The following is a 19776-nucleotide window of genomic DNA, read 5'->3' as shown; positions in this document are numbered from 1 at the left end:
ACCAAAAAACAAACTAGAAACAAAAACCACCACAACACTTCCTTAAATCCCTTTATCAGTTTGCATCGTAAAACCAAGCACAACAAAAAAAGAGTTTACAATGATGCAGACTTACATTATCACACATAATAAAACCCATACATCCCTGTACACTACATCATATCCATCATACTGTCCTCAAAGCACAATGCAGGAGCTCTTGTAACATTATTACGAGGTGTGACTCAGGAGAGAAATCTGCACAGATCAAGCTCTTACACTTAAAACGGCTCTAAACCAATACATGTCTGGATTTTGATGTGAGACAGCACAGGAGATGGGCTTCTTCACTGGAGGAAGCTTTATAGTAGATTATGGACTCATATTTTGTCTTAAAGTGACGGTTTGAAGTTAAAATGCGAAAAGAGAATGGAAACTAATCTTGCACTGATTTCTCAATATCTCTCCATCTTCACTAGTTTCTGGGTTTGGAGGTTTCTGCTGGTGTGATGCTGCTGTGTGTTCAACTTCAAGCATAAACGAATGGGATGTTCCTGTTTAAGTACACGCACAGTTTGGGTTAAAGGGTTCATTTAAAATGATAACTTTGATAAATTAATTTTTATCAACAGTTAACAGGTTTAGCACACCTTTACATCCCATACAGACAGAAAGATTGATTTTCTTATTAAGCTTTACTCTGGCGTTAACTGATGAGTTAATGGTGCTAACTCTAGTTTGTATTTCATAAAGATCTGCTTGTTTTATTAAGTCATCATCTCTCTGGTGAAGTCCCTCCCCGTCTGAGGAGCTTTATAACATGAATCAGAGAGGTGACTTGATTCAGGTCAGAGATGGATGTGCAGATCTCCAGAGCTCTGCTTCTGTTTATTGTGCTGTGTTCAGACACTGAGATCAGCTGGGCTTGTAATGGCACCGAGCACAGATTCGGATCAGCACAGGACTCACACTGGTGCTATGAGTGCAGGGGTTTGGGGAGTTACTGTCCGGAGAAACCACTGTTCTGTCCCATCGGATTGTCCAAGTGCATGAGTACAACAACCATATTACAAATCGGTAAGTCCTATACGACGGATTCGATTTGACTGATAGAGATGCTGCTATCATTTACTGAGCTGAAGTAACTTTTCACATATTCCTAGATATACCTCACAACAGTGTGCAGTTGAAGATGTTCCTGTATCATTCATGTTTTAGGTGACACAGCTATAAAAATGAAGCAAAAGGAATGCATTGAAGACTGTCAAGACAGCTCGGTGAACTATGGCATATTAAAACAGCGTTTCTCCTGCTGCGGCACTCGTCTCTGTAACTACAGAGATGCTCCAGGTATTGTGCAGAGTAGAAATGTCTTTTTGTTGGTTTTTTTTGTTTTTGCAATGTATGGGAATTTTTGTGAAATTGATGTTTCCATTTCCATTTATGCATTTAGCAGACACTTTTATCAAAAGTGACTTACAGTGCATTCAGCTATACATTTATTTATATTTATTTTTGCTGTGTTTTCCCCCTCATGTGGCCATAACCAATGTCCTATATTCTATGTGAGATTAGTGATCTTCAGTACTGTTTAGGGCTGATAGGGTGGATATATGCACACTGGATTTATCACAAGATGTTTTGCCTCCACCTTCTCCGTGAGTGTAACGACGCAAAAGCAAGGTGGTTTAATAATAAAGATGGTGAGTAGGTCAGACAAACAAACAAGGAAGTCCAGGACACAGTTGGAGAGTGGTGACGATCACAAGCTCTGATGGTGGGTGACGCAGGGACCTTGGTGGACAACCCTTGAAGATCCTCGGTGATCCGGTGCTGTTTCTCCCAGTGATGGTGCTCGTGATCCAGGTGCAGAGAACATTAAGACACGACGAAGAACAGAGAGGGAATCCACGAACCAACACATCCAAGGGAACAGAACGGAACACAGGGTAGAACCACAATGATCTGTCCTGCTTTGAAGAGGGGAGTCGTGGCCTAATGGTTAGAGAGTCGGACTCCCAATCGAAAGGTTGTGAGTTCGAGTCCCGGGCCGGCAGGAACTGTGGGTGGGGGGAGTGCATGTACAGTTCTCTCTCCACCTTCAATACCACGACTTAGGTGCCCTTGAGCAAGGCATCGAACCCCCAACTGCTCCCCGGGCGCCGCAGCATAAATGATGCCCACTGCTCCGGGTGTGTGCTCACAGTGTGTGTGTGTGTGTGTTCACTGCTCTGTGTGTGTGCTCACAGTGTGTGTGTGTGTGTGTTCACTGCTCTGTGTGTGTGCTCACAGTGTGTGTGTGTGTTCACTGCTCCGGGTGTGTGCTCACAGTGTGTGTGTGTGTGTGTTCACTGCTCTGTGTGTGTGCATTTCGGATGGGTTAAATGCAGAGCACAAATTCTGAGTATGGGTCACCATACTTGGCTGAATGTCACGTCACTTTTGCTAATCGGCAGTAATCACCACCACGCCCACAGACACACACACCTGCACACTAAACAAGCAGAGAGAGAGACAGCGAATTCATGAACCATGACAGGGAGAGAATTTATTATTGAACTGAGGTGTGACACAATGTTATTTTGTTTCCTTGACTCTTGGTCCTGTAGATCCCAGGACTAACGCTCCCAATGGAAGGACATGCTACTCCTGCGATGGACAGAGCTGTTCAAACACCGTCAGCTGTTCAGGGACTGAAGACCGCTGCATTACAGCAACTGGTGAGGATCTGAATACACTCCCGCTTCATCATTAACCCTTTGGTGTTGTTTGGACATTTTTCTTATATACTCAAAAACCAGTTAGGAGGTCATAAATGGATCATAACTAAATGAACAGACTGACTAAACCTGTGTTTTCTCTCTTTTCTTCAGTGACTTACAGAGGCCCACCAATGCTTGTCAAAGGCTGTGCCTCTAAATATATTTGTGGGGCTCTAAAATGTTCTTTTATTCGGGACGTCTCATGTTGTGAGGGGGACCTATGTAACGGGGATAAGAGGGTCAACCAGAGAGTTGCATATAACGATGCTAAGAGCGTCAATCAGAGCTTCCTGTTCCTCTGCTGTTCTCTGCTCTTCTACTTCCTGTGTCTCTGAATCCAGCAGCTCCTCAGATTCTACAAGACACTGAATATACAGCTCATGCTTGTTTTATTCTTGTACTATCATTTTATAAAATAACATCTATCGCTTTGTTCCGGGAGTCAAATGTAATAAAGCTAAAGATTATTACTTACAAATCATGAAATCATTTATGAAAATCATAATAATTTAGTGCTTTTTTTTTACTTTTAATGAAAAAAACAGATGTTTTTGTTGTATTGTTTGTCAAGTCATAAATTAGGCAATGTGTAAAAATATCAATAAATCATAACAGGAAAAATCCTTCTTGTTTCATTAGACAAACAGACCTCACTTTCCAAAACTTGAAACGGAGATAATATTTCCCCTATATGCATACCTTAAAAATTAAATTAAAAACACCTATGTCTTCACAAAGCTCTCCACTTGGCGCAAAAAAATAAATAAAAAATGTGTCTGATTCGTTCACAAGATTCAGGGAATCCAGAGAAATTGTAGTACGAATAGAGAAACCTCTTCATTGTGCAGGCTTTTGACCCCTCAGATGATACTGCATAAGAAACCGTCACGCTGCGGTGTTAAATATAGCCACATGGGCTCAGGAGTACTTCAGTAAACCACTGACACTCAACACAGTCTGCTGCTGCATCAAGAAATGAACCTGAGTCTCTGTTACTCCGACAGAAAGCTGTACATCTGTTCTATGCAGTGATGCTGTGGGGTTCTCTGGGCCAGAGCTCCTCTCAGAGTCCAGGAGACAGTGGGAAGAATGGAGATCTCAGTCCCAAAGACCAAAGGGACTTTCATCAGCGACAGATGCAAAAGCTTCATTGGTTCTGATATGGGGTCTGTCAGTGCTAGTGTCATGGGTGATGGTAAGAGGGGCTTCTGCAGGTGCATACAGTACTAGACTGCATGTAACACTGATCTTTTCTCTCTACACACACATCCCACATCTAAAACACACAAAACCTGACAGGTGTAATGGATCTGAGCCATGAGAAATCACATGCTCTACAGAGACTCCATAAAAAACTAGTGGCTTGGCTTTAATAAATACTATGTTAATATAGCAATATAATCTAATAATATAATTGTTCCCCGTGTGCCTTTAACCCAAAACTGTGTGCATCAAATGGAAATGGAAATTGTATTGAGTCCACCACAGGAACAGAAGAAGACCCCAAACCCACAGAGGGACTTTCCAACACACAAAAGCTGTAGAAATAAGGCAACTTCAGCATAGACAGCAAACACTGAAGTGACAAAACCAAGGGTTTAGTGATATATCAGTGATTGAGGAATGAGGAACCAATGAGGAATGAGAGCTCAGGCAAACAGGAAGAGGGAAACCAGACTGAAACAAACTAAACTCAGATTATTCATGTATCTGTGCCATTTAACAAGCTCACAAGCTCAAGTGATTTACAAGAAGCATGCCTTCTGTTTTTCCGTCAACAGAAACACTGAAACACATCACACACAGACCACATTCACACCTCCACGCATTTACTGTAAGGGAAACGTACATACGAAACTCTGCTAGATGGATATAATTAATGATTTTCAAAGTTAACAGCAGATAGTGGTATATCAAAGACATGGGGAAACATCCTTCCTACATTTTTTCGTACCTCTGTGTGGATATTCATCAAGATACAACGCGGAGACTGCTTTCTTCTTCTGCTGATGATGCGGATCAGCTTCAGCGTTACACAGGGATTTCTTCTTTCAAGCACAAACCACTCAAATGTGCAATACTTTTCATTTTCGAAGAGCTGATTTTGTTCTGACTGTTAGGTCAATGTTTCTGACTGTCAAACGAGAAGCACAGAGATTTCTGATAAAAGCATGTTTTATTAACTTTATTTGATAACAGAGTTTATAAATGTAGCTGTACAATTAAACGAAATGTAATTATAGTAGGTTTGCCTTAATTAAAAGATCGCTGTTTGCCTCCATGTGTGTTTTTATCTATGTTTATTTATTTTGTGAAAGATCTGCTGCATGAATCATCTGTCTATGAGCAGCGTAGGGGAGAGCGGGGTAAGTTGTCACACTGTTCATAACTCCAAAACTTGAGGCTCTGTCTCAAAAGTCAAATAGCCACTTTGTGTGACGACTTCTTCTATAGTCAATTTCCTGTTCAAATGTGGTCAAGATCGCTCTAATCTGAGTTTAGCACAATTTTCTTATTTATGGCTTAAAGATTAAAAATTTTCCACTCTAAATTTTATGCAATACAACTTTGTTAGATATGAATGTTAAAAATTATTATTTTGCACAAAATAGAGGAGACAATAAAGTTCTTTTGATACTTTAGCTGATGTGCTATATTGAGCGAACCTTGAGATTTAGCCAACTTTAGCACACAAGTCAGTTTGGGGCAAGTCGTCACATATGACAACTTGATTGCCCCAGTACAAAAACACATAGAACATGCTCAAAAAACATTGAGATGTATTTCTGGAAACTGGTTTTGCAGCATCCTATGTCACAGATCGACCCATTCAGAACCCTGCCCTGCCAGGCTCCAGCAGCAAGTCTGTTCTGTCTAGCATGCCCAGTTATGCTTCTGCTATCACCAGCTCACCCTAACCCAGCAATGCTATTGCTGACAGCGGACTACCAACTCCAGAGCAATTCTTAGAAATAGAAAAGCTACTAGAAGTAGAAAAGAATAGGGCTGAATCTAGCTAAAAGTGGTTTCAAAAGTGTTGTATGCCAGTCAAAATCTGCACCTACTAAAAACAAGGCAGTTAAAAGAAGAAAAATAATAGGAGAGTCATCATCAGATGATGAAGAGTGCTTCTGCCTCGACTTTGTGGAGCCATTTTCAAACATTCTTCCAAAAGAGACCTGGGAAAAATGTGTATAAATCAACAAATGGGCCCATGATGCTTGCACTTCAGTCCAGGCGATTTAGGTGTGCCAGAATTATGACTCTGAAGATGAGTCTGATTAGTCAGATACAGGGAATCTGTTTTGTTAAACAAGTTAAGTGAGTTATCTGCAGTATTTCGTTCAGTTATCATGGATCTATGTGCAAGCCAGAGAACGTTTGAGTTTAAAGTTCAAAGTAAAGTGGTCTTGCCCATTAAAACGCGTTTTGATTGAAATGTGTATTGTTTGGATTGAAATAATAGTTTTTTCCAAATTCTATAGGCATGATTTTTTTACATTTCTAGTTCTGGTTGAATTTTAAAGTTAAAATCAATAATCAGAATTAAATAGTTGTGTTCTTATTTTTAGATAGTCTAGTGTGACAACTTACCTGTCGATGGGGCAAATTGTCACAAGTGCACATTCTCTTTTCAACAGTCTACAACTCCATAATGATATAAGATATGAAAATGTAATGAAAACAACATATGTGCCCAAGACTTCATTCTTTCATTTGGTATGACATTTATATCATTTTGATCTACGGTGCTCATTAAATGTTAGACAGTTTGAAAAGTGTGACAACTTACCCCGCTCTCCCCTATGTATATTGTTATTATTTTGCATTAATTATCAGATAAAACAGATATTAAAATTAGTCATGTATTACTTTACTGTGTAAAATAATAAAATATGTTGTGACAATAATGATGAAACAGACTGATGTATGTGCACAACTGAGAAATATAAAGATAATTCGCAGCCCACGTCTCACGAGGTAAATATTTTATTTTAAAAAATCAATGTAATACAAACATTTCCGAGAAATTAGTAATTTGTATATTTACATAATTGGTAAGATAAAAATACATTATGTAGCTGTGTATAAACACCATGAGTTCAACTTTCATTTTGTGAACAGTAGTGTATTTAATACATTCACCGGTCCCAAACATTTGTTTTAAATGAACTGGTTAACATTTACAGTAGCAGTGTAGATCTTATTTGCATTTGAAGATATGCAACTAGCCCAAGCCGAATCCTCCAGGGGCGGCGTTTCCGTATGGCAGACAGAGAATAGAGATGTGCCGTGAAAAACTATCCAAAATTCATCTCTCTATTACAGTTCGTTATTATTATTTTAAATCACAGGGTTTTAGAAATATTTAACCACTGATAAGTATTTAAAGGAGCTTGTAAAACTTCATTACGCCATTGGATCCTCAAGCTCTCGCGAGACCTCGTCACGTCACGCGCCTTCACTCAGATTGACGCGTACGCGCACGCGCGCAGCTGGAGGAGACAGATCTCCGCTTATTCGCAAAGCAAGGGTAAACAAATAACTGTTTGAATAGTACAGCATTTTCTTTACTCAAACACTAGGTCTGTTAAGACTATTGTTTGTGTGCTTGAAGACTGGAGAAGTAGGTTTTTTTTCCCATCTAGCCAAAATACTCTTGTACATTTTAAATATCCTGCTGTGCATAAGTGCTTAATCGTTTATATCATGAGATTTTGGCCAAGTGTATTAAACAGCAAAAAAAATAAACGTTATATCCTAACCTGTAAAAGGTGATGATGGCATTTATGCACGCACACTGTAAAATCTAATAAGTTGGGCTTACTTAAAAAAGCATGCAAACTGATTGCCTTGAAAAAACTAAGTAAAGTGAAATAGGAATAGTATGTTGTACTGACAAATGCTTAGTTAGTATAGTTAACTTACACAAGAGTTCTAGTAACTAAAAAAGAACTGTAGGGGGGGTACTTGATCCTTTCATTTAGGTTTACTCATGACTTAGTATAGCTACTCACTGACTCCCAGAATGCATTGTGCAGAATAAATTATGCAGTTGCTTTGTTTTAAAGTTGTTGTTTTTATTTGCCATTTTTATTTGCTGTCTTGTGTCAGCAGTAGCACAACAAAAAGAGCAAATAAAATGTTACAATTAATGAAAATCAATTTAATTTAATTGTTACCATTGTTGTGATTCACGTGATGAATGTTTAAGTCTGTGTGTGACTTCAGCAATTTACCACTCACTATTCAAGGATTATATAAAAAGCATATCAAGGTATTTATGAAAAATAAAATCTCAAAAAGGTCATTATTAAACACACACATAAAAATGCTTTAATTAAGAAATAGGTCACTTTATAAAAGCAATCTATTTATTACTTTTCTTTAAAATCAAATTCAAAGAATTCATGATGCATTTCTCCATTAATAGAGAGAAAATTATAGTAACATAAATGAAGTTTCAAGTGCCCAACCAAAGGGAACGCTAATCACTATAATGGTGAGCTTTACAGTGCACTTTCCTCAGATGAGGACAAAACACAGATCTCCTCATTCGCCGGCCAAAGACCTGGTTAACTCCATTTGAGCTTGTTTTATATAGCCTGATGTTAATTGCACGTGTCTGATACAACACCGACACTGACGACGCAGAGTTTAATTATTGATTTGTTCCCCCTATTCTTTCTTTTCCCCCCTGTATTTTAGTAGAGTGTGCCATGAAACAGTTTTATTTGTCGACACCCATCAGACATCATATTGTTTGTATTTGATTGCTTAAACTCAGCAAACTACGGAAAATGTCTCTTATATAATACTCACGAGTCAGCTTTACACGCACGAGCTTTGGATGTGACTGTGAGGGCACATAATACAGCCTTCGGAGCGCGTGAGTACCAAATGGCTTAAAATTCTTAAAAAGGTGTGCAAATTATTATCCATTTTTGTGACAATGCAACAATGACCCGATGAGTCAAGTGACCGTTGTGTCAGCTGTCCCGATGCGAGTGAGTGCTGGTCACTGATGCGCTGATGAGAGAGCTCATGGATTCAAATGACTGATTTCATCTTACACTTTGTGTGGATTTATTTTATTATTCAAACCTACAAGCTATGTTGAATAAATGCAGGAATTTCCCTCATTCTAAACTTGAAAGCTGCGAGATTTATTAAAACCATGCGACACATAGTCCCCCTCAGAAAAGTTTTCAGGCCTGGCATTTGCATGTTAATCATGACCTTACAGACCCTATAAGCAACTGATGCACGCTCTTGATCACTTAAACTGGTCCAGCAATGTGATTGCGCAGGTGCTCCGTTACCTCTCCCTTCTGTAATCACGTGCCGGATCCGTTTCCCCGCTTTGTTCCGGTACCTCGCAATTTACAAATGAAGCACTGTACGTATTACTAGCAAACGTAACTTCACTGATAACCTGCATGGTTACAGTTTAATTTAACACCACTGACCTGGCTGTTGCAGGTGAAGGGCACACATCTAGGACTCCAGGCCCCAGTGAAACACAGACCACTGAGAACAGGGACCCTGTATTCCTGTACAGTACCCAAAACTATACCATATACATCATACTGAGCTCAAAGCACAACACAGGAGATCTTACAAATGAATGAACAGCTTGTGATTAACAAACAGAAAACTGGTTTGTGGGAATAGTTCATTCACCAAAAATGTTCTCTATTAATTGCTTTTTTCATTGAAAAAGTCATCTGGTCTGATTCAGGAGAAAAATCTGCAGAGATCAAGCCCTTTTTACAGTCCAAAACAGACAAGAGATGGACCTTTTCACTGGAGGAAGCCTCATTATGGATTATGGACTCAGATTTTCTGTGATATTATAGATTTCTTCCCTTTCATGAGCTTTCTCTCAGATGGAAGCCCGTTTCCTCCACTGAATAAAAAACTAACTGTGACTTTATCTCGTGCACCGAGGACAAAAACTGCTTTAAACACAAAGGATGCTCCACCAAATGATGATTTCCTTCAGTTCATAGACGTTCATTCGTTTCTTGAAGCGTCTCGACTTGATTCAAAAAGGTTGGAAAATATATATTTCATCGTAAATTTTAACATTGTATTTTTGTGCATGTTTTTCTAATAATAAACATACTTAGAACGTTTATTTTTCACTTGAGCAATAATCTGCCAAGTGTCTTTTAAAGTAAGAGATCAAACTCCAAAGGATTCAAGGTTTGACACTTTAAGTTGGAATTTAATTTTCAAGACTGTGTTCAGAAAGTGGTGAGCAGGTAATAAATGGATCATAACCATTCCATAAATATAATTTAGTACCATAAAATATCCTAAAATACAAAATGCTACATAAAAACACAATAAATGTAAAATAGATCAAAGCACGTCCACTACAAATGTCTAAACTCATATAATTTTGGTTGAACTTCTGTGTAAGAGGAATTAATGTAATTTCAGTGCTTATCTCCATTAATGAGAGTGCAATAGTTCATGTAAATGTATATATGACATGAAAATCATGAACCAAATCATATGGCCTATTGGTGGCGCTAGGGAGTTTTAGATTGGGACTCCAAACTTGCTAAGGTTAATGATGAGACTGTTCTCTGTCTGAGCGCCAAATCTCCTAACTTTCCCACAAGTGGTTCTGTGATTCCATAGACCCGAGAGCGGAGCAAGAAAAGAAGAAGAAAACGGATACAAGAGGTGCCTCGGCATCTTTGGTGCTTGGTCCCTAAATTTGGAACAATCATTTCGTTGAGAAAAAAATAAATAAATAAAAACAAACAACACCAAAGGATTAATGGGTCTTATTTTTCATCTTATTAAACTTTTAATACATCAGTGTCCCTGCAGCACAGAAGCAGTCATCAGTAGCACAGATGTAGCACAATTATACATTTCTCTTTAATGCCAAAAATCATTAGGATATTAAGTAAAGATCATGTTTCATGAAGATATTTAGTAAATCTCCTACTGTAAATATATCAGAACTTAATTTCTGATGAGTAATATGCATTGCTAAGAACTTCATCTGAACAACTTTAAAGATGATTTTCTCAATATTTAGATTTTTTTGCTCCCTCAGATTCCAGATTTTCAAATAGTTGTATCTCAGACAAATACTGTCCTCCGAACAAACCACACATCACTGGAGAGATGATTTACTCAGCTTCAGATGATGCAGAAACAACAATAAAATAAAAAAATGAACCGTTATGAAGGTGGTTCAGTGGTCCATGGTCACATCTCACATATCAGTGACAACTCAGACTAAACCTGTGTTTTCTCTCTTTTCTTCAGTGACTAACAGAGGCCCCCCAATGCTTGTCAAAGGCTGTGCCTCTAAATATATTTGTGGGGCCTTAAACTGTTCTTTTATTCGGGACGTCTCATGTTGTGACTGTGAGGGGGACCTATGTAACGGGGATAAGAACATCACCCAAGGCTTCAGAAATAACGCTGATGAAAGTATCAACCAAAGCGTCATCCAGAGACTCACGTATTACCATGCTAAAAGAGTCAGGCCCAAATTCACATATAACAAGGTTAAAAAATCCAACTATAGGCCTAGATTCCCATATAACGATGCTAAGAGCGTCAATCAGAGCTTCCTGTTCCTCTGCTGTTCTCTGCTCTTCTACTTCCTGTGTCTCTGAATCCAGCAAATCCTCAGATTCTACGAGACACTGAATATACAGCTCATGCTTCTGCTGCGCTCTCTTTTTTTTTCTTTTTAATTTATCCAATATCTTTTACACGTGTAATGAGCATAAGAGGTACACAGTCTAACTGACACATCAAGTGCTGAGATTTCAATTTGATTCTTAAATTTAACTGATTTGATTCAATATCCATCAATCATAAAGACTTAAAATGGCTGTAAAATATAACCCTCTCAAGTTGGTACTTTACAATAATATTCTAAGTTAAAATTAACAATAGAGCCCAATTAAGCTATCAAATTCCATTGCTATTTATTTTCAAATAAAATTTCAAATAAATGTAAATTACATGGCGTGATTTTTGATACTGCATGCATGTCAACCTGTTGTTGTGGACTCCCTAAATCAAAATATGAAGATAACCCATAATCGGGGCACTTTGAATCGCACACAAGGCCAGTTTAAAAAACACGCATAAACAGTGACTCTGAATAGCCTAGCTATCAAAATACTATACACTTTATCATTTTGATTTACCGTGACCCAGAAACACATTTTTAGTTTTGAGTTAAAGAAAAAAAGTCAGCGTTCTTATTCTTTAATTAGAAGCATTTGACAACTATAACATCATTTAAGTGGCTGTCAATGCTTATACAATTAAAACATCACGAACAATTAACAAGCTAAATGAAAGCTTATATTTGGCATTATACTCAACTCAACAGTTGATTTTCCTAACGAACATGCAACTCTGAATGCTTTTCCTGAGGTAAAAGTACATTATTGGATTGACATTTCGAGACGAAATATTTATTCAGTTGTATTTTGTCTTTCAACATACCTGTTTTTGCTTATATAGTCCATATTTATGTCGTGCTGTAACGGTCATTAAAGAGGCAGAGATGAACGTGTCATTCGCGCAGCGCTGCCGTTAAACCGTCCGAGAGAACGGTTGAGGAGATTTGAATTTAAGCGCCAAACTGGATTGAGTTTAAACTCGGCGCAAAGTAAATAACAGCGTCACATCTAAAGCAGCAGCCTGGTAATAAAACAGTCTGATGTAACTTTCTTCGAATTTAATTCGCAGTAAAATGATGCAAAAATGTTATGAAATAAGGCTTTACTTCCAAATATGAGACTAATTTAGTGTATGAAAAAGACTGTGTAAAAGTTTTGGTCCCATCACTCCGCTCTAAATATAGAGCTGCTTGAAAGTCGCTTCCCTTTTGCTATAATCTGCCAGTAAGGTCTGAGGATCAATCATACACTTAAACGTCTTGAACTGGCATGTTTTACACCGTTTTTTGTGTGCATTAGTTTTGGTCCCCTGGGTCATTATGAATCTGTAAGTTCATGTCATACTGAATATCAGAACGATCTGAAGGCAAAGTGAACCATTCATCAACTCGGTTCAGATTGAATGAACAGCCCAACACAGACGTACTAAGAAAGACTCTTTAATTTCATCTCCCCTGGAAAAGGGAACATTTTGACATCTCATACAAAAAAAAAATACAAGGATATGAACAGGACATTCATGATGACATCAGACATTCTTTGACACGCGTTGTTTTTTTTTCTTCTCACCATTAAATCACTGTTAAACTAAAGAACAAACCCTCACGAGGAATAAATAAACCTGCAGGACACGTCGACACTAAAACGAGGGAGCACAGTCAGAAACCACATTAAAATACTACAGGACACACTCATACACTCATATTCAGACAGGAAATGGCTCAGTATCTTCAGCACCTTTAAAACGCACTGAACTTGGGCCACGCAAGGAGAGGTCACGGGAGGTCGCAGACGACACACGCTGGGTGTCAGGGGTCAAGTGCAGTCTTCTGATTGGCTGTCGATTACACCTGGACTGAGCGAGGCTTCCGATTGGCTGCGGAGCTTTCGTTACCACACCTGAGGAACGTCGAAGAGCGCCGGTGGCGTTGTTTCAGAAGCTGTGCGACAGAAAACAAACAGTCAAGTTCAGAGGACGGGAGATACACACCGTACATCAATGTAAACGCTCACCGTCTGACTTCCTCTTCTTGTGTCTGCGGCTCCTTTTACCTTGATTCTGATTGGCTGAGGACTCCTCAGGCTCCGCCTCCTCCTGCACTGGACTCACAGAGGCTCCACCCTCATCAGGTCTGGACAAACAGCAGCCAATCAGACTGAGTGACATGACCATGACATCATGTGAGAGTTAAAGGGGCGGGGCACTTACTGCAGTCTGGGCCAATCACCGGAGCCAGCGACCTCAGCGTACGACTGCGAGCAGCTTCCTGTGACAAACGGAAATTAAACAGGTTAATGAAAAACAGGTTTGAAAACACAGCAAGCACAATCACCGTTACCATAGTGTTATTAAATTCTCAATTATAGAGATTTGTGTGGACGCTAATGCACTGACTGACATTTCTCCTAACAGTTATAACTGACGTTGTGTGGCATGTATGCTGATATTATAATTGGGTTTAGTTTGTGTTACACTATAGATCGTGTCTCTTAATGTGGACGCTGTTATAGTTAGTCACAGTAACGGCGGTCGATGTGAATGCACACTCACTGACCGTCCGTCTTCATCTTCTTGACACTGCTGTAGTGTGTCCAGCTGCTGTCAGCATTGTGATTCTGCTCCTCTAGAGACGGACTGATGCTCCTCTTGACCGCCTGCAGCCTGAACACACACACACACACACACACACACAGGTACGGTCACACTGCCTGACTCGTGCCGTGTCTGAGGGACTCTGGGACTCACCGGCTGGAGCCCGAGGTGCTGTAGGAAGCGTCCCAGCTGTCGTCGGTCCACCTCCTGCTGCTGTGTGTGCTCTTCTGTCTGGACTGCAGGTACTCGGCGTAGGTCTGGATGCGGTAGCTCTCGGCGTAGCGGCTGGTGTTCATGGCTGCAGACAGACAGCAGACGTTAGCGGACCATCAGCTCACACTGAAGCGGAGCAGCAGATCTGAGTCTCACCTATCTGAACCTGCTCCGTCTGACTGAGACACACGAACGCCGACGTGTCATCGATCCACGACACCTGGATGTTCCCTGAGACACAAACACAGATCAGCACACGCAGATAGAGGAGAGTGTGTGTGTGTGTGTGTGTGTGTGAGAAAGAGGGTGTTACCGAAGGCGCTGAAGAGCTGGTACAGGTCGCTGGTCTTCCACTCTTTAGGGAAGGTGACGTACAGGACGTGATCTCTCTTGGGCTGAACTGAACACACACAACATTCATAACTATCACTATACAATGCTTGAATGAGATGCACTGTGTATACTGAGAGTAATAGGAGTGTGTGTGTGTGTGTGTCTTACGGTCAGGTCCACTCATGTTCAGGTAGGGAATGTCAATCACCCTCATCAGGAATAATCTAGAAAACACAAACTCATGAGACACAGATTCAGACCCTTGCGTGTGTGTGTGTGTGTGTGTGTGTGCAGTGCTCACTTGTTGTAGAAGGGTTCGAGGAGTTTGGAGCGAGCAGAGATGTGAGTCTTTGGAGGCGTGAGAAAAGACCCTGAGAGAAGGAGACAAACACAGAAGTAAAATCACCCAGCTGACAGACAGACAGTTCAGACCCAGTTCAGACCTGAAGCGGTTCTAACACCGATGCAACAGACACACTACTGAAGACTGATTACTGCTATATGCTTTTGTGGCTGGTTGGTTTGGTTCATGAATTCCATTACTCTTAGTTATTCATAAGACTTTAAAGATTCCTGTGGGGAAATACAGCTTCTGGAAGCAGATCCCACACACACACACACACACACACACACACACACACTCACCCAGGTAGTTTGCCATGGAGATGAAGCACAGTCCAGTGATGAAGGCGTCATAACCGGCTTCATGAAGGTGCTCTGTGGACGTGTCGTAACTCCGGAGGCCTTCAGGACACTCTGAACACACACACACGTGCATGAGGCCAGAGAGTGATGTGTGACATGAGTCTGAATGTGTTTGTCTGAGTGTGTGTGTGTGTACCGGTGGTGGGTGATCTGAAGGGGTTCTCTCTCAGCTGTTTGTGCAGTTCAGCCAGTGATGTGTTGCTGATGATCTCCTGTCACACACACACATTAAACACACAGCTCCAGATCACTACTGAACACACACACACACACGAGACGCACCTTGAAGGGCTGTGTGGATGCCATCAGCTTGGTGTCTAACAGCCTGAAACACAGAGAGAGAGAGAGTGTGTGAGTGTGAGTCAGTGCACACACACGTACAGAGACCTGCGTGGTCATGTGATCAGAGGTTACCTGGGAAACACAGACATGGCCACCTCCTTGAAGTCATCCAGCTCCTGTAACACACACACACACACACACACACACACATCAGACTGAGACTCGTCACACTCTCCCACAATCCTCCAGTGCTTCATGAGGTTACCTCAGGCAGCGGCCCACAGAACTGATGGATGGTGTGCATGACGTCCAGCAGCATGTTGTGACCCACCACCAGTTTACCCTGCGTCACACACACGAGCAGGTCAGGACGGTGCGCATCAGAGTGATAAGAGTGTGTGTGTGTGTGTGTGTGTGTGAGACTCACAGATTTGGAGATGGCTCGGATAACCCTGGAGAAGCCCACAGCATCATTCAGCTCCTCCTGTAACACAGTCAGTCAGTGATGACATCACTCACCAGAGATCATGTGACCAGGCAGACACACACCTGCTCTCTCTGCTGCTTCTGCTGCTCTCTCCTCCTCCTCTCCTCTTCATCCACCTTACTGATCTGAATGAAGCGCTCCTTCTGACACACACACACACACACACACGATCAGAGCCTGATGATGATGATAGTGTACACTAACGAGTGAGTGTTTGTACCTTCTCTGTCTCCAGCGTCTCCACGTGAAGACCTTTAGGATACCTGAAACACAACCACACCAGACGGGTGAACACACAGAGCTCATAACACACACACACACACACACACACACACACTGAAGAGACGGGTTTACTTTGAGTTGAGCGTCTGATAGATGAGCTTCCTCTGAAAGCTGAAACACACACGACATTGAGAGTGACATTCGGCTCAGATCTGTTACACACACACACACAGTATTGTAATGTCGGAGTAACAGGAGTGTGATTCTGACCCGGTGCAGGGCTCCAGATCCAGAGTCTGATCAGAGTTCTTCAGAAGAGCTTCAACCTTCTGCCTGCAACACATCATCAGAGTTTCTGAAGATCCTCTCCCCGACAGGAGCGCTCTGTTGTGTGTGTGAGGGTGAGTGTGTGTCTGAGTGAGTGTAATAGTGAGAGAGTGTGTTTGTGTGTAAGAGTGAGAGTAAGAGTGATAGAGAGTGATTATGAGTAAGTGTGTAAGAGAGGGTGTGAGTATGAGTGATTGCTTTTGTGAGAGAGTGTGTGTGTATGTGTGAGTGAGTGTGTGCGCGAGTATGAGTGAGTGTAAAAGTGAGGGAGTGCATGTGTGTGACTCACTCCACCATCCGGATGAAGTCTCTCTGGTCTTCAGGCACCTTACAGGAACCTGTCCCTGAAGTGGGCGTGTATGAGACTGGCCCCGCCCCATTGATCTGGCCCCGCCTCTCCTCGTACTGCTCCCTCAGCTGAGACTCCTCCTCCTGGGTCAGGTACGGGATCCCTACGGCAACCACAGCTGTCAAGCAAACACACTGCACACTTCACCAGCCAATCACAGGACAGGAAGTCAAAGTCACTGACCGCTGCGGAAGACCTTGTTGAAGTCGAAGCCCTGACTGGCCAGGAAATCAATGCTGGAGCTCTGGAGGAAGAGGAGGAGGAGGATGATGAATCCGAGTCAGACTAGCTGGATCACTAGTGACACACGCGGTCTCTCACCTGACAGATGAACTTGATGTCTGGAGACGTGCGGCTGAAGGGCTTGGGGAAGATGTAGAAGTTGAAGGCTTTAGTGATGTACCTGTGAGACACAGACAGATCATCTTAACATCTAAACCTGGAGGAACCAATCATAACATTAGATCAAATCAGAGAGAGCTGGGGAACGCTTTAGAAACCCAACAACGGCACACAGATGAAAGACAGACACGGCTCTGGTGCTCACGTGGACTGATTCTGGTCGTATCTGAAGGTGCAGACGCCAAACTGGAAGAGCAGGAAGTTCATGGAGTGCTGCAGGAAACCAGCAGAGCATTAACACACACGGAGCACAGCGGATCATCTGATCGACACACACACTAACGATCCACACAAATCAAGATCATCCGGATCGGTCTATCATCCAGAAACAGGTCTTCACTTTGACCGAAGTTCGTTTTTGTCATCTCCACATACAGAAGTCTTGCCTCACAGCAATATAAACCCTGAACTGAAGCTCAGGACTGATATGATCAACAGATCCAGACCAAACTCTAAACCTGCTCGTCTGACTCCACGTTCATCTCAGACGGGGTCTGGTTTACTCTTACAGCAGGTGCAACGACTTCACTAATTACTGATCAAGCTACAGGCTTAATTAGAGGATCAGATCTACTCATAACAGACCACATTAGACTTCAGTCATGTTCTACCAGTCCATTGTGCATATTCTGGAAATTATACTTCATTTATGAATTGACATAATGATCTATTGTTTATATTCGAGACGTTTTTACGTGTTTCTGTATGTGTGTGTGTGTGTTCTGTACCTTCCTCAGTTTGGTGTATCTCTCCTCTGGTGTGTCCAGTCCATTGGTCAGAGCACTGACTGACGGCCCATCACTGATTCCTACAACACACACACTTTAACACACGATATCGCTCTCTCTCTCTCCCTCCCTCCCTCACACACACACACACTTTAACACACGATATCGCTCTCTCCCTCCCTCACACACACACACACACACACACACACACACACGATATCGCTCTCTCCCTCCCTCACACACACACACACACTTTAACACACGATCTACTCATCTACACACTGACCTGTGAATTCTCCGTCTATAGAGATGAAGTCCGCCTCCTGCACAGCGCTACACACCTCTGGAAGAACCTCCTTAAAATCTGCACGACACACAGATTGACGCACATTAACACACGCTCACACACACACACACACACACACACACACGCGTCGTCACTATAGCGCACGCGGTGTGTGTGTGTGCTTGGGGTTTAAAGGTGATGTTTTTGGTTATTTTGATCGTCTTACTCTGTCTGGTGACCTCCATTCTGTGCAGCAGCGATTCACACACAAACACACACGGGAAGCTTTAACCCCCGCCACCGGAAGCAGTCGGCCGCACTTCCGCTCGCTGTGTGTGTGTGATCCTGCAGGGGGCGCTCTCAGTCTCAGTCCCGCTGGAGACCGTGTAATTAGTTCCACATGTTAAATCAGATCATTCATACATTAGATATAAAGTTAAATCCGCTCAAGTGATCCTTGCTAAAGCTAGAGAATATTCTACGCGTGCAGACTGACGTGAGCGGAAGTATTTTGACTGACACGGAGGCAAACATTGTGACAAATAACTAGGAGGAAAGACTAGGACTGAGAAGTAAAGGTAATATAAATACAGTTTAAATAAATAAATAAAAAGAAGGGAAAAGGGTTGTGTGAGGAATTTGCAGTGGGATTATCGACCGACGGCCTGTATAGGTCCGGAACGGTGGTCTCACGGAGTTCCTTGCAATCCGTAGGAGATGGTAGGAAATGACTCTGACAGTGAGAGTAATAACATGGCTTGTAGTGAGGAAGATGAGAGGAAGCTAAATGAATGGGAAAGTGCTGGTAAGGGAAAGAAGGGAGAGAGTCGGAAAAGAAAGAAAAATCATGCATCTAGCATTGGAGAATCAGAAAGTGATGAAAGTGGAAAAGGGGAAAAAACAGTAAAGGAAGGAATATTGAATGTTGTTGTCAGATTTGAAGAAGAAGGCGGAGTTAAGAAAATTGACCCGATTAAATTAACAAAAATCATCAAGAATCAGATTGGGGAAGTGAAATATGCAAGGATTTTAGGAGATGGGAATTTGCTAATTGGATGTGAAAATGGGACCCAGTTAGACAAAGCTAAAAGGATGACATATATTGGTAAAGTTAAGGTTCAGAGGGTTGTAAAAGTTGGAGAAAAGAGAGATAACGGAGGTAAAGGAGTGATTTATGGGATTCCCATTAATATCAATAATAAAGAAATACTGGAAAACATGAGAGTGAATAAATTCACAGTGAAAAGTGTCAAAAGATTGACCAAAGGAATAGAGAAAAAGGACACTGAGTCAATACTGATTGAATTTGAGGAGAAAGAGTTACCTAAAGAGGTATACTTTGGATATGTAAGATATAATGTGAGAGAATATGTACAGAAACCAATGAGATGCTACAACTGTCAGGAGTTTGGGCACACTGCTAAAATGTGTAA

General features: G+C 41.5%; 2 protein-coding genes across 6 annotated transcripts; one reads left to right on the top strand and one right to left on the bottom strand.

The window, feature by feature from the left end:
- Positions 1-833: 833 nt before the first annotated feature.
- On the top strand, positions 834-3076 carry LOC132144338 (urokinase plasminogen activator surface receptor-like). The gene is made up of 4 exons (XM_059555115.1): positions 834-1056; positions 1198-1329; positions 2589-2699; positions 2853-3076. Exons 1-4 carry the CDS (start codon positions 834-836, stop codon positions 3074-3076), a joined length of 690 nt encoding a protein of 229 aa, XP_059411098.1.
- Positions 3077-12839: 9763 nt separating this feature from the next.
- Positions 12840-18691, bottom strand: parn (poly(A)-specific ribonuclease (deadenylation nuclease)). 5 transcript variants are annotated; one of them, XM_059554972.1, is made up of 26 exons: positions 18570-18691; positions 18344-18421; positions 18058-18137; positions 17475-17542; positions 17249-17330; positions 17111-17171; positions 16868-17030; positions 16522-16584; positions 16384-16422; positions 16250-16292; positions 16092-16172; positions 15970-16026; positions 15808-15885; positions 15675-15718; positions 15543-15585; positions 15397-15472; positions 15201-15311; positions 14857-14926; positions 14724-14779; positions 14536-14622; positions 14379-14453; positions 14163-14307; positions 13972-14078; positions 13626-13683; positions 13469-13548; positions 12840-13356 (listed from the first exon to the last, which is right to left on the bottom strand). In XM_059554972.1, exons 1-26 carry the CDS (start codon positions 18586-18588, stop codon positions 13307-13309), a joined length of 1914 nt encoding a protein of 637 aa, XP_059410955.1. In that variant the 5' UTR covers positions 18589-18691; the 3' UTR covers positions 12840-13306. The 5 variants fall into 5 exon arrangements, with proteins under 5 accessions (XP_059410955.1, XP_059410954.1, XP_059410953.1 ...); XM_059554971.1 differs by having other exon boundaries at positions 13430-13548; positions 16092-16169; XM_059554970.1 differs by having other exon boundaries at positions 13430-13548; positions 18570-18690.
- Between the last annotated feature and the right edge of the window lie 1085 nt (positions 18692-19776).

This window comes from Carassius carassius, chromosome 7 (genome assembly GCF_963082965.1).
Source record: "Carassius carassius chromosome 7, fCarCar2.1, whole genome shotgun sequence".
Lineage (NCBI taxonomy): Eukaryota > Metazoa > Chordata > Actinopteri > Cypriniformes > Cyprinidae > Carassius > Carassius carassius.
The sequence above is the reverse complement of the archived record's forward strand: the minus strand, read 5'-3'. Positions and strand labels throughout refer to the sequence as shown.

Coding starts and splice junctions, on each gene's coding strand:
- LOC132144338 (XM_059555115.1), top strand. CDS start 834: ATGGATGTGCAGATCTCCAGAGCTCTGCTTCTGTTTATTGTGCTGTGT. Junction 1,057..1,197: donor AACAACCATATTACAAATCG/GTAAGTCCTATA, acceptor TTCATGTTTTAG/GTGACACAGCTATAAAAATG. Junction 1,330..2,588: donor TAACTACAGAGATGCTCCAG/GTATTGTGCAGA, acceptor TTGGTCCTGTAG/ATCCCAGGACTAACGCTCCC.
- parn (XM_059554970.1), bottom strand. Junction 15,586..15,674: donor GCCATGTCTGTGTTTCCCAG/GTAACCTCTGAT, acceptor TCTGTGTTTCAG/GCTGTTAGACACCAAGCTGA. Junction 14,079..14,162: donor AGCACCTCGGGCTCCAGCCG/GTGAGTCCCAGA, acceptor GTGTGTGTTCAG/GCTGCAGGCGGTCAAGAGGA.